Source organism: Ooceraea biroi, chromosome 7 (genome assembly GCF_003672135.1).
Source record: "Ooceraea biroi isolate clonal line C1 chromosome 7, Obir_v5.4, whole genome shotgun sequence".
Lineage (NCBI taxonomy): Eukaryota > Metazoa > Arthropoda > Insecta > Hymenoptera > Formicidae > Ooceraea > Ooceraea biroi.
This window is the reverse complement of record NC_039512.1, coordinates 6,585,384-6,600,430: the sequence shown is the minus strand read 5'-3', so window position 1 is coordinate 6,600,430 and position 15,047 is coordinate 6,585,384. Positions and strand designations below refer to the sequence as shown.

Here is a 15,047-nt window from a genome sequence, read left to right as displayed (position 1 = left end):
GGTCCGTTAAAGCATCGCTAATTCGCGTGATGGTCGGAATCGACGATTTCACGCTGCAACAATGTCCAGGCACATTTCACCGGTCAGCGATCACCTTTACGACATGGTGATAAGGCAGCAGCGTACGAGAGATTCAACGTTAAAACCCTGCTACCACCCGCCGGCATTATCGGTGCAGATAAAACACTATGTATGGCACCGTACGTGTTGACTTTCATCGCCAACATCGGAAAAAATATCGCCGCCCTTATCTGCTAGCTGTGATCAAACCAATCGAATTGACCGAGTTACGGCCCATAATCGACGCTATATTGGCTTTAAGTGGTATTCCTGGACATTACGATGGTTGTCTAAAGAGACAGTAAAAAAACACCATTGTCGGACCGCAATGTTTAATGACGTAATTATTGTGCGAAAGTGTGCTTTTGTAATTCGATCTACTTTTGATGAGCGAACTCGCGATGTAGAATCTCTCAGTGTTGATATGGTACAGCGAAAAGTACAGAAAGAATAAAATGCAGTAAATATCTCGCCTGATGATACTTCTGTATCTTTTCTTGCAGTTGTAGAGAATGTTACTCGTCGCGTGAATATTCCATATCATTATTAGTTTAGTTTTCTGTCCATCTGTAGTGGAAGAGAAAGAGAAAAAGTCAGTCAGAGACGGAAAGCACGCAATGTGTCTTTTAGTTTCTCATCTTTATTTCTCTTTCTACTTCTCTTTGACTTTGTTTCTTTATTTTTTCATTGTTCTTCAATGTCTACTACAAGAAGTAAAGAAGCATGTGTAAACATGGTTAACTTCCCTTCAAGACGAGAATATCTCGCTTTGGATTATGTACAGTTTTATGTAATATAATAAAATTTAAACGTGTTCATTTTTGAAACGTGTATGAACTTTTGAATAAAATACTGTACAATGACCATTTGTTTATTCCTAAAGTTTACCTATTCATTTTATACCGAAATGATTTACACAAGATAAATTCTTCCTAATTTTTTCCTAATAATAAATTTTAAGAAATATTAAAACTAAAGAGAAGTTACGTAAAATGTTTCCCTAAAATGGGTAATAGAATTTGATAACGAATATAAGAAGAGAGAAAAACTTTCTGTGGTACGTTTTTTTGTTTGTATATATTCTTTAAAGCACGTTTCATGAAACATTTTGCACGAAACACGCCACCGGCATACATTAATAAAAATATGCGAGTAATTACAGCTCATATCTCGCCGACTATAAAGAGAATAAATAAATTAATCGCACGTGAAATTTCGCGAAGCTGCTGTTAATGCAACCTCGTCAATTCTTTCATTTCCAATCGATACAATGCGAAAGCGTCGAAGCTATTAGCAGCAATAAATTACAATGTAACGCCTCCCATGTCGAACGAGCTGCGGTATCGCGCGACTATCGTTCAGTCGATTACCCGGATATTGGATTTGCTCACTTTCCGCTCGCACGCCCCCTTATACATATGTATACCAAATATTTGGAAGAAAAATTCACTCACCACAGACAGTCCTTTTTCGATCAGCAGACAAAGGCCCACCGGCACGGTAGAATCTGCAAAACAAATAAAACAAAAGGGGTCATTTATCGATCATACGGCTTTACGTCGCTTCCCGCCTCCACGAATTTGTCGTTCCTCTGTCCTGCCATTCTTTCTCTTTGTCTTTCTTTCATTCTCCCGCCTTCGTTATTCCTCTCCTCTCTTTTTAAAACTGGCTGAACGTCGAAATGTGCAGTCGACCGATCACAGCCGAACAGGCTGAAGAGAGGAAGTGACAAGGACTTGTCACTCTGGGTGACGGTACAGAGACGAATGAAAGAAAGAGAAACACAGAGAGAACAAAGACAGGAGGCAGGAGGAAACAGGAAGAGAGGTGAGTGTGGCGAAGGCTGCGCAGCGAGGATAAACGCTGCTAGTGATCGAGAGCGTCGCTCTCGAAACGTTCGGTAGGGAGAAAAAAAAGGGAGGAAGCCGATATCGAGCTAGCACCGACGAAAGCATCTCGTCGATAAATCATCCAAAATAGTACTCGATATAAAGCGGAAGTACGATTGGACATCGGGGTCGGCGTGCACACTCGGGGAGCTCATGGGAAACAATATCGCCTCGATACTGACTTCATTCGCATAGTAAGAACGAAATGCGTGTTTCATTATCGTTTATTCGTTGAAATTTTTATCGATGATCCGTGGAACTGTATTTTATATTTATATACTGCAGTAGTTGCGCTATTAAAAACTGTCACGTCCTGGAAATTTCAGGACGCAAGTTATGGACCTGTCATTGTGATCCTAACAATTTATTGATGAAATGACAATAACAGGTTCTTCGACGAAGTATTTATCTACGTAATCTCGATAGGAAAATTGCCACTCGTCGCAACTGAGAATTAAATAACATTATTAGTAATTACTTAATGGCAAATTTGTTAGATAAAATCTTTTAAAATTCATTATTACTTTTGAATATAATCAGATCGTATTTTAGGATTTAATATGAAAATATCGATATAACTTCGTTATATAAATATAAATTCTGCAAATTAAACTTTTATGAAAATCAAGCAAATGGATATCTGCATTGCAAATCACAATAATGTTAATCTACATATATAAAAGAATGATGGAAGAAAACGTATCAACTGATACGTTTTCGTAATAACAATTGAGACAGTATCCGATTATGCATTTCGCACTTGTTAGCGAAGGGTCACGTTCGATATTAAATCGGATTTGATTTCATATCGTATACGAAATTACATTCAAGCTGGATTATTCGAAGATCGATCCTAACACGGCGGGATTTGACGAAACACAAAATTTCTCTTTTATTTCACGTCGTTTCTCTTGTTGTCTTCCCGCATCGCTCCCAGATTTGAGAGCGTTCGGACATTTTTGAAAATTACGTATTTTCAACGTGGAATGGCCACGATAGCGGTCGCTGTAGCTGGTAAGATTTCACCGCGAGTAGCTCGGCGTATTCTTTCAGGTATCGTCCGTCCTCCAGGATAAAATACGAGCAGAACTTAAATAAGTTTAAGAGATGCAACCGTATGATAGGCAAACTCGCAGAATTGGAAACCGTGAAAGTATCACGGAAGAAATCCGCCCAAAGGTCCCAAAATACATTCGCTCGCGACATTCAAATTTTAATAGTATAATATTATCGCGAAAGTATTACCTACGCAATATCCTATCAAGATATTTAATTCTTTCGCGATATTGAAGGAACATATTAATATATGCTGTGATAATTTACTTATCGCTTCAGCAAAAATGTGACATCTTTATCTAATTATAAAAACACAAGTTAAATCTTTTATTTATAATAAGATTTTGAGGTATTATGTTTCGAACGCATGTTTGAAAAATTATGGACTCTGAATTCAAACGTTTCAATTAATTGCTGTGACAGGTAATTTCTAGATTAAATGTTCATAGCGGTGGAATAATTGAATTTTCACGTAACTATGCGATCGTTTCATGAAATCTTCATCACGAGAAGTTTATTGCAAGATATAGGTCGGATATACCTACATATATAGATAATTACTCGTACTCAGCGACACGCAAATGTCATACGTTACCACGATCGTACGCAAATACTTTTGTTTCTGCGGCTGTTATTGAGTACGTGGACGTTGCACTGAGTCGATATGCTAATTCCAAATTAATTTTAGCTGGCAAAGAAAAAAAGACGCACGTTGGCACGTGCAAAATGTAAAGCAGGCAATTAAGAACACATTAGTCACAATTAGAGGCTCTACAGTAATTTCCATATCGTGTAAACTTTTCTCTTCCTCTCTCCCTCCTTCTTCTTTCCGTAATTCTTCTTCCTCTGCCATTCCGTTGAATAGTAAAGTCACTCTTACGATTGATAGAACTTTCAGTTACCACGACCATGACGAACGTTTCAATGGTGGTAAAATAAGATACAAAAATAATTGCAAGCACATTACAATGTATTACGATAAATCGAAAGCAGCTTTTTTCTTTTAGTCGATTGAATGATTGGCAGAAAGCTCATTCGAGACTGTGTTACTTTGTGAATTCCGATAATGATGACGCTGTTATCATTTTACAGCTGAACGAATGTTTCCATGTTTTCCCGACAAATTTCTACTTAACTTGATTTACGAGAAGGAGAAAGAAAGAGAAAGAGAGAGAGAACAAATGTTGCACAAAAGGATCAATTCCAGTTATTCGTGTTTTCTACATGTATTAAAAGTTACATCAACGTCAATATATTATTCTTCTAGCATTTTGTGATAGCAAAATATGTCATGAAAAATAATCGTGTTTGTGAAAAGTATAATATTACCGAAATGAAAGATAGATACGAAGCATTGTAATAATTTTTGATATGCACATAATGCGTGTATCATTTGTTCTCACGCGTGCAGGTTTTTCAGCTTTCTGTCCATTATGCCAATTTTCATCCACCTTTTTTTAGCCTTGTGTCGGACGTTTCAGGCAGAAAAAAAATTCGAGACTGGCCCGTTTCGGAGCGTGATGGCGAGGGTGGTTGGGCGACGATTGTTACAACATGCTCACGTCGACTAATTACGAGCCCTTTGAATCCGCACACACTTCACGAGTCACCGGCGCTTTTTGGCCTCGACATAGGCGATTCGTAGGCCTGCCTTTCCGGGCAAATTACGAGGCCGAGCGCGGCTGTACGGGAGAAAAAGCGCGGAGGCGTTTATTCGGTGAATTAAGCGCATCGTTCAAAGTGCATGAAAGCACCCGGGAAATTGGAAGCATGGCCGTTTTGATAAGAGGATTGAAATAAAGCGACGAAAACAATCCCTTTTACCCAGCCGGTGAATAAGACACGCCAATAGGAACACTAGGATGGCTTTCCCATTTTGTATCTAGCATTTGAAATGCGCAACGCGGAAAATGAGAGTAAGGATGAGCATAAATTAAAAATTTTATGCACTACAGCTACGATGCAAAAATAATTTTAACTGCAAGCTCGTTGCTATAATAACTGTAATATTAATGAGTTTACATTGCAACAAATTTACGACAGATAAAATTTTGCATGATATTAGAGATATAATAAAAAAAGCTAAAATTTCTGACACGATATTAATAATAATAAAATTAATATTTTAATTATCTTCTCTAATTCGAAACTCCAAAGAGATCCGCCATCCTCAAAACTTTTGATGAAATTACGTTTTTTACGCAAGTATGACTTGTAAATCCTGCCAATCAATCTATGCCTAAAAGTGCAGAGATACATATCGAAAAGCACTACGTAGCATCCCTCTCGCTTTTCTTGGGATAGGATAAGTGACGGGATACGAGCGTGAAAATAAAAACTGTTGGTGATGAATACGGAGAGAGAAGGGGGAGTCGCGTCGTTTCCAGAATATTGATAATCCGGAGAACGTATTGGTTTCGGCGTCTGGCACTCCAGCGTCGGCGTTAATTAATGAAAACAAATGACGTCTCATATTTCAGAATAGCTCCGACTTTTCTCCGTCGCGCTCTCATCCTCGCATTTTTTTTCTCTTCTTCTTCAACGATACGTCGACGAATAGGAGATTCGAGGAGGAATTTCGAAGAGGAGTGAGAGAGTGAAAGGGAGAAGAGAGCAGTGGGGTAGACGAAGGGGGCTGTATAAATCCGGCCGATGTCGAGCACGGCTCGCTAATAGATATTAATGGAACTCTTTTCGTCGTAGAAATTCGCCCGGTTTTTCACGCCCACCGCGGGGCACGATCGCGAAAGCCCTCAGTGCTCGCTTCGTCCGAGAGGAATTAAGCGAAAAAAAAATGGGTTTTGACGGGGAGGAGCAGACACGAGGAGGAGGAAGGCGGGAGGTTAATGGGCGATGGGCAAATCGCGCGTAGAAAACCGAGTCGTGGCGATTGTGCCGCGTAATTTCGTCACGAGCGTATGCATTTTTTCTTTGATCTCCTTGAACTCCATTTGATGCCCCGAACAATGTTTCATGTGCGACGGTTTGTTTCACGACAGACCGAATTTACGAGCGAGTGGACGGTCGTCATTAAAATGATACGCAGGTGCCGACGTTCCGAACGGCGACGTCCAAGTGCGTTTTATTGCAAACGCCAGCGAACGTCAATGTCAAAAAATCGATGAAATATTTCGGACTGTTTGCCGCTGCGCTTGTTGATTCTTAGTATTTGCCGTGCAATAAGTCACAAGACCAGATCCAACGTAAACGTAAACAAAAGTTAGTGAAATAAGAAGAGTTTTTGATGAGACGACATAAATTATTTTGTCTCGTATTGGAATCTACCATGCGAAAAATTGATTTTTGTATTTACTACAATCTCTTTACTTTGTGTTCGAACATAAGTTACGCTGAAGTTTTACATCTAAATTTACATTTTATCTGAAAACGAAGTTTTTCTTATTTTTTGCGTTTCTATTTTAACTCTGATTACTTTCTGGATATTGACAGAATAAATACGACTCGCATTTATTTAAGCAGCGGTCTGTAATGACTTAACAAGTAAATATTAATATTAAAAATATTATACGCTCCGTTTGTAGAAGTTACACATTTGAAATATTTCAATTATGAGTAAGGATCAAGACAGCTTTAACGCTACTGAATAAAGAATAATAATAAAAATTAAAAAATGCTACTATAGTCACACTATCTAGAGAATCTTATTTAAAAAACTATATCTGCAGATTATAGCAAATATTTCTCGATTCATAAGCTATTTATATGTCAGAAGTTGAATCCTAAAAACAAACGAGAGGAAGTACCTTCGCACACTGACATACGTTTCGCAAAGAGCGAGCGAAGTATCTTAACAGATTGCGGAAATTTTCTACATTTCCACGACGACGTCATTTCGTATACAGGGTGAGGCACCTAAAACAGGCCACCTGAATATCTCGGCTGTTATTGGTGATAGAAAAAAATGTGTCAGACCAAACTTGCATGGTTTCGAGGGACACATAATTTGTTCTAAATAGTTTTTTTATTAGGTGGACGCGTAGAGGTCATATGAAGGTCAACTTTGTTTTTTTAAATGGTATGATATGTTCTTTTACGTACCATCTAGTAGAGCGTTTGAAGATGCGCACATTGATCTACGGGTCAAAATCATTCAAGGTCACTGAAGGCCAACTGCAAGGGAAAATAATTTACTTTATATTGCCTAGAGTTCTCTGCTATTAAAAATACTGTAAACTCAGAAATGAAAAAGTTCTAGCCCTTAGAAATTTTTTCTTTTTTCGCGAAGTTCTGAGTTGTTGTTATCATTATTTTTTATATTACCTAGAGTTCTCTGCTATTAAAAATACTGTAAATTCAGAAATGAAAAAGTTCTAGCAATTAGAAATTTTAGCCTTCAATGATTTTGACCCGTAGATCAATGTGCGCATCTTCAAACGCTCTACTAGATGGTACGTAAAAAAACATATCATACCATTTAAAAAAACGAAGTTGACCTTTATATGACCTCTACGCGTCCACCTAATAAAAAACTATTTAGAACAAATTATGTGTCCCTCGAAACCATGCAAGTTTGGTCTGACACATTTTTTTCTATCACCAATAACAGCCGAGATATTCAGGTGGCCTGTTTTAGGTGCCTCACCCTGTATATGAGATAAAATTTTTCGGAGTCTTATCGAAAGGAGAAAAGGAAAAGAAAAGGAGAAATAGAAAGAAAAAGTGAAAAAGAATGCAAAATCGAATGCCAGTATGGATTAGACAGTGACAGCAAGTGTGTACTGACATCCAAGAGCTCGAGGGTAATCGACCTCCACTTTCGAGCACCTCTCCGATCTCAGCCGCTAATTAAGACTTTTACTTTGTCCACGGTAAATCTCTCTCGTATCTCCCAAAGCGTCTCGGGATGGCTGCGAGTCGCCGCATCAAGCGAGAGGACGCCCGGTTACGCGCGGCTCGTGAGAGTGGGTGCTAAGGGTGAGATGCCCCAAACGATGGAGGTGAGAGAAAGAGAGATCAAATCCTGGCGGGACAGATCTTAATTAGATTCTGACATCGAGTTGGCGACATTCTTTCGGCGTGTTCCATGAAAGTTTGATAAACGCTGGACGTCCGAGAAGCAGGAGCAGCGGCGTCTTTTATTACCACGTCCTCAACCTTCCTCGTTGATACAGTAATTAAAGTTAGCGTAAAGGTTTGTCGGATGTTGAGAGCGGGATATACTCTTCTTTCAATAAATCAATACTTTCCTTCTTAACTTTAATTTTACTACGATTCAGTTTTTATGTAATATTTATTTCACTATGAAACTTGGATAGAAACACAGGCGGTTTTCATAGATAAAAATTGTAAAAATAATTAATTTTTGATATACGAATCACGTGTGTGTTCTAATTGCAGAAAAACGATCGTCTAGCTATCACATCGCGCGTGAAATATCCAACTTGCTTTTACACGTTTTTAGCGACCCTTAAATCGATCATTTTCACGACATCTCGGGCGTTAGCACGAGATTTTATACTGGACATAAAAGCGCGCGTGTGTTGCACGTTGACGCGTAGCCGTGCCCTCCGCCGACGTGGCAAAGGAAGGCCTTAATTAGCACTCATAATTATTCGTAATTAGCACTTGGCGCACGCGGTTCAGGCCACTCTCAGAGGCCTTCCGGATGATGGTGGTGGCGGTGACGCCGACGCCGCTGGCAATAAAAAGGCAACGTAAACCACCGACGGAAAATCGCCTCTTTTCATACCTCGTCTTCCGACTTCAGCGGGTTCTATACATAGATATACGTATATACGTGATACTGCTTTCCTTTCGCTTTTTCTTTTCACTCTCCGACCTCCGCTTCCCTTATACCGGCCAGACCTTCTTCTACTCTATCTTTCCTTATACTTCCTTAATCCAGAAGTGGGCTCGCAGTGCTAGAAGGGGAGCTTCCGCGAGTTTTAACCGGCGCTACTTTGTTTTCGCTCTAGGGCAATACACAAGAGAGATTTATAAACGCAATTCTAAAACGATTGCGCGAGAATGATGTCTTCTAAGTCTTTAAGCTTGCTGATCTTATTAACATTTCAAAAAACTCATAATGCTTTTAAACCTTAATGAAAGTATTTAAGTTTGAAACGTATTCGAACGTATTCTTGTGTAATTTGTGTTATAACAATAGACATGTACAATCCATTTAAATAAATGTGTCAAGCTAAAATGGGTTGTTTCAATATTTATCTTCTCTCTGGTCCTCTAACTTGTTATTTCGCGAAATTTCATCCGAAAGAAAATCTCATTCGGGACTGCGTAGAAAATTATAAAGTTCCATCTACTTCTTGCTCCCTGCAGTCCCTCTGCGATTTCCGGGAAGTTGAATTTTTCATATCCTATCTGCCCCTGTCGCTAATATCCATCACTCTCCTAATATCATTCCAATATTATTATTTCCTTGATCAAGAGTTTCACTTGTGTTCGATTTCCATCGCGTGTAAATAAATATATGAGCATTTCGGTACATAAGATTATGATGCATTATCTCAAATGATTCCAACACAAAATTTTATTCATTCTTGGATAATAGATTACAATTTCAGTCGATATTTCTTCTTGATCCGCGGAAATATAATAATGATGCAGCGTCACGAAGCTATTCCTGAAAGCGCATAGGCAAAAAAAGTTCACAATGACTTGGTCGATACGCACTTATAATAAGTCTACATTTAGCTAAATAGCAGCTCGGAATAGACGATAAACGAAGCGGGAGCAATACGCAGATAGCGAATGCGTGCAAAGGGATGTCGCAAAGGCAATCTCGCATTTAATTCGATTATTTGCGCAGCTCCCGTGTTACTCTCGTGCGCGGATTAAGTAATTCATATGACGATTCGCTCCTCCGTTTTCCATTTTGCGCTTTAATGACCAACATGAAGCGTATACCGTCACGTCCCGCGTGAAAACCTGGCGCGGAAGTTCGCTTTTTGAGATTAACGCGATCCCTATCGCACAAATTCCCTCACACGGACCGGCAACAGGACTGTACGTCTGCCTTAACTGCGGCAATCCTTTTGAAATTTCACCTCGCGCGGAACCTCGTAGTAATCTTGATAACAAGTCGGATGAGAGATGAAGAGAAAGTGATAATTGTTCTGAGAATTAAGATTAATGCGAATCCGCGTAAAGCCGTCTGCGAATTGATGTAAGTCAATTGCGCTGGGAGGAAACCAAAAAGATAGCACTAATCAAAATTATTGCATTTTACAAATGCATTAAGTACTACTAATATACTATATTTAAAGTTAAACAATAGTTCAACGACATTTTAACGAAATATTTTGTGCAAATGCATAAAAAATATTGTGTATTACATGTAATCGTGACTCAAGATGATAATGAGTTACGTAAAACAAACTTTTTCGAACCACGTGTTCTACTATTACACCTATATACGGCAGTAGAATTTTTTTCATGGAGCGTTGTTACAACAAATGGAATAGGAGGATCGACAGCGGACGTCGTTAATTGCCTAACCGCGACGTGGTTGTTTCTGACACTCGGCATGCCGCGACGAAATCCACAGACATGGCATGCAAATCTCGCTAGGATCGGCCTTAACACTCGGCCAACAGGGAGTAAGATACGCCGCGGCGGGGTGCAAACAATGTTCCTGGCGTTATGAGAACAAACCCTCTCGCTTGTATCATGGCGGTTGCCTGGTTGATGGTGGCTGGTATACCCCTTCACATTTAGCCCCGAACTCGTTATGCGAATCGAAGGCCACGAGCATTGAGTTAACTTAAAGTTACCTTCCGGGAACTTCTCGTCTCGGAACTTCCGGCAAACCGCCGAATGGACGCATGCTGCACATACATGGGAAGGTCCATTTCGCTGCCGTGGAAACTCTGAACGCGGAAACTCGAAAAGCGAGACGCCAGTCGGTATTTATCCGATATTTTTCCCGGTATTCCTGAACTCATTACGCAAGGTTATTTTGAAGCGGCGTATTATTATCTGAAGCAAATACGAATGATTTAACTTTTACATGAAATTGGGACAAAATTAGATTAATAAGGTGGTCAAAATTTATTTTTACATAATCAATAAAAAATTTAGTTATGGATAATGCAATGAATAAAATTTTCAGTAACTTATACTACTAAAACCGAAACATGGTATAAAGAATCTGATAATTATCTGATAGATTATTGATACTGATAGCAAGCAACGATATAATATTTTTATTTTTATATTATATGATATATCAAATATAATGTAAATATAAAAAATTATAATACTACATATAATATTAAAAAATGTTTAAGGATAAAATATAATATGTACTTATCCAACAGTATAATATATTCAGTACAATATGTTCTATATAAATAATCTATAAATACTAAACAAAAAATATAAAACATTCTCCGCGCGTGAGAATTCTATATTTTTCGTATCTATTTATCGATATTCGCCAGAACAGTGTACCCGATGCATCGTTATTTAAATGAATTCATAACATGCGAACACAAAGAAAAGTTTCAACTATTATGCCAAAGGACATCAGTTAAATCATTCAATGCTATAAAAATAAGATAAAGATACGTCGTTTCTCAGTGTGATTTCTAGCAGTATAATTCGGCGAATGTCTATCAGATGTCTACTTCGCCATATAATTATTATTCTTATCACAAAACTGCCGCCGCAAGAGATTTCACGTTTAAAAAGCAATTTCGGCCATCTCGTCATAAAAATTATTATGCGAGGGGTCGCGCAAGATACGAGGAACGAAACAACCTGCTCGCCTCCCGGGGGACGTTGTAGGCGCAAGCAAAAAGAGGACCGAGGGTTGGTTGTAAAAAGAAAACGAGTTTAGCATCCCGTTGGAAGGAGCACGGCACACTGTGCAGATTCTAAAATACGCGAGCTATTAGCCGTAGTTTCCCATGAGCATTACCTTCCCTTATGTGTAAAAGATGCAATCCTCCATGGCGCCCTGCTCGACGTGAGCCTCCCGCGTTCAATCTGCACCGGGGATTGAAACCGTTAGGAAAATAACTGCGTGGAAATTGGTTATATAAAAGTCTCTTTTAGAAGGCATCAAGAGGCAAAAGTAATCCCTCCAAATAAAATCGATTCTAATAACGCTTTTAAAAGAGGATCGGAGAATCGAGAGAGAGAGAAAGAAAGAGAGAAAGAGAGAGAGGGAGGCAGTAGATATTTTATCCCTACACCGTAAAAATAGATAGATATAAAAATCATGTGTTTTATTTTTCGAGTACTGCAACGATTTTACATATCCATCAGATATAAATTGTAAAAGTTGATTCGTGAAATACCTTTTGGTCTATTTAAAGGTACCAAGCTTCCAATTGACAAAGGCAAAAATTCGCATCCGCATTATTAACGTTTCGAAGCTTTCCAAAATTTTTCAGTCTTGCAATCCCTGATCTGCAATCATCGCGTGTGCAGCATACCGTACTTACTCCCATACGCGACACACATGCATACGACATCACATATGTAAGTTATGATGTTGCAACCTCTCGTGTGTGAAAATGCAACAAGCGAGCGCACTGCGCGGTATTAAAGAGACAAAACACGAGGAATATGTTCGCTATTTAAAGGTACAATACCTTGATATTTATGCCACATGGGAGACTCGTTGAATTCTGTTGAATCCCGTTTTAACAAAAAGTTTAGTTAAAAGCGTACATCACACACACACACACACGCACATACACACTCTAATGAGTTTGAATACTACCAGAATAGTCCTCGTGGAATAAATGTCTCAGTTCCTGTACATCGTACCGTTCTTTTTAGACTGTTAATTCAATTACCTTAATTAAACAAAAATTGCTTCCTAACATTCAGCAAAATAGGAAGTACGAGCACTATTATCCTTGAAATAAAATGGTAATTCAAGCAATAGTTATATCAGGTAACGGGTTATAAATTAAGAAAAAATTCGTCATAGATAGAATATCCCAGTTTTGTAGACCTATAATATGCAGATATACCGCGTAATAAACAATAAAAATAGTCTGACGCTGCGTTTAAATAAACAACAGCCAGAGAATATTCGGAAATTCAATGCATTGCAGAAAAAGACAAATTACTTCGCCAAACTTCCATCTTTTTGCAATTTTGTAATGCGCGCGCTATAACGAGATAACTGAAACAAAAGCTGGATTGCCAGGCGGACGTGAACCTTCATTTTCCTCCCCAACTCGTATCAGCGCCACCCCGTGCGCTCTTCACTTCATTCCACCAAATCCACCCTCTTAGCCTTCTCACCCTTGGTTCCTTTTTTATTAATTTCTATACTCCTGTAGCGAGTGGGTCGCTATCAGCGACGACTGTCAAAAAGAGGTAAAAAACTTTGATTTCTTGGGGTATTCATCGTTTCCCTCTTTTTTCAATGGAACGTGCTATTGCCTTCTCTTTTATCTATTATCTACAGGAACGAAATCGTGTGTGTCATTACGTCCGCGGACCGTTATCGCTACGCTGAAAAGTACGTCTGGTGCCCACACAGGTTGAACAAAAAAAACATGGCGCCTGGGAAACGGTGAAATTGAATTATCGCGGATACCAGAGAATCAATGTGGACCGACCGTGGAAGCCCTCGACAATAAAGCGAAATTTAGAGTCCGAACTGTAGCTCTCCTTCTCTCTCACCAACTGTAGCTCGATTTCATAGTTTTAGTTAGCGGAAAGCGATTGTGAGTCAGCCGCTTTTGTCGTTTAAGTGCTTAACGGAGATTGTTCTTCATATACTTAAAAACTTCGATATTTTAGTAATACTACATTTTTAAAACATAAAAACAGATATCCAATTCTGAAAATTATAAGTTTCGAAGAAATTTATATCGCGTATAATTTAAACGTTTCCTTCTCATTGTATCATTCTTTCATAGCTTGATAAAATCAACTTCTTGAAATCATATTGTTAATATAAATCTATTAAACTCAATAAATAATTTCCAGCAATATCGAAATATTTCGCATAGATGATAAAATATAGAAAATATCTCGTTAGAAGGAAATTATGTCATTAAGTTTTCAAATAGTAAGAAATGTTATCAGTAATTTTCCGACTGACATACTTCCGTTGATATCGATGAAGCGACGCAATCGAGTGGTTCTTACAATAAATGTCAATCACTTTGTAATCGGGGCCACGAACATTGACAGCTCCGTTTTCCTTGAACGAATGTAAAATGACATATCGGCAGTTTCACTTACAGCATATCAGTAACAATGAGGGGTATTCTTCGCCACCATCGCTCTTACCGCTGAGGAACATGAACCATTGCCGCGGATCCACTCTGATTCCATATCTGCAATGTGAAATAGAAAGAGGTATTTTTGTGGTAAATTTTAGATACTAAATGGCTATTTACAGGCGAAAATTACTTACTTAATAATTATAATAACTTGCAATTAAATATATTCACAGACGAAAATTATTTGCACAACTGCAATAACTTGCAATTAAATAATATTATTGTGGTTTATATTAACATAAACTAGTAACGGTAATAAAAGCAGGATAATATTAATTATAGTAATACAAATATGATGGAGAGGGGTATAAATGACATTATTATTACTATAAATAAATTATAAGTAACTAAAGACATACAAGGAATAAAATTTGATAAACGTATTTATATATTAACAAAATATGCTTTATTACATCATAAACAAAATATCACGAAAAAAGAATAGATGTAAGATAAAAACCAGCACGTTTTCCATTATGATCTTTGCTTTTTCATCGCTGGTATATTAAGCGCGACACGAACCAAGAAACAAATGCTTCATCATTACGGCCAGTCGCTGGTACGATCTTTCGTACTAAGATGGTCGGAAAAAAATAAGGGATAAAATAAAGGAGGTAGGTTCGCCAGTTTTCTTTGTTCTTAAGATAAATAATAACCGTCGCATCGCGCCACGCAAAGGGAAAACCCATGCTGGGAAAATAAAACGATTTCCTTGGAAGGTCTCGTTTCGATGGAAATGTAGAAAACGTCCGTTCCATGATTGACTACGATCTTGATTTGAATCTGTGATTTATTTAGATGGTGCACG

The 15,047-nt window shown here is 38.3% G+C and overlaps 1 protein-coding gene across 1 annotated transcript in view; it reads right to left on the bottom strand.

Annotated features, from left to right (window-relative positions):
- The window catches only part of LOC105282087 (diacylglycerol O-acyltransferase 1), an 86,210-nt gene that overhangs the window by 51,140 nt on the left and 20,023 nt on the right, over positions 1–15,047 (bottom strand). The window contains exons 3-4 of the mRNA XM_011343801.3: positions 14,199–14,293; positions 1,515–1,567 (exon numbers count right to left, since the gene is read on the bottom strand). Coding sequence (XP_011342103.1) covers positions 1,515–1,567; positions 14,199–14,293 — 148 coding nt within the window. The remainder of the gene's footprint in view (positions 1–1,514; positions 1,568–14,198; positions 14,294–15,047) is intronic.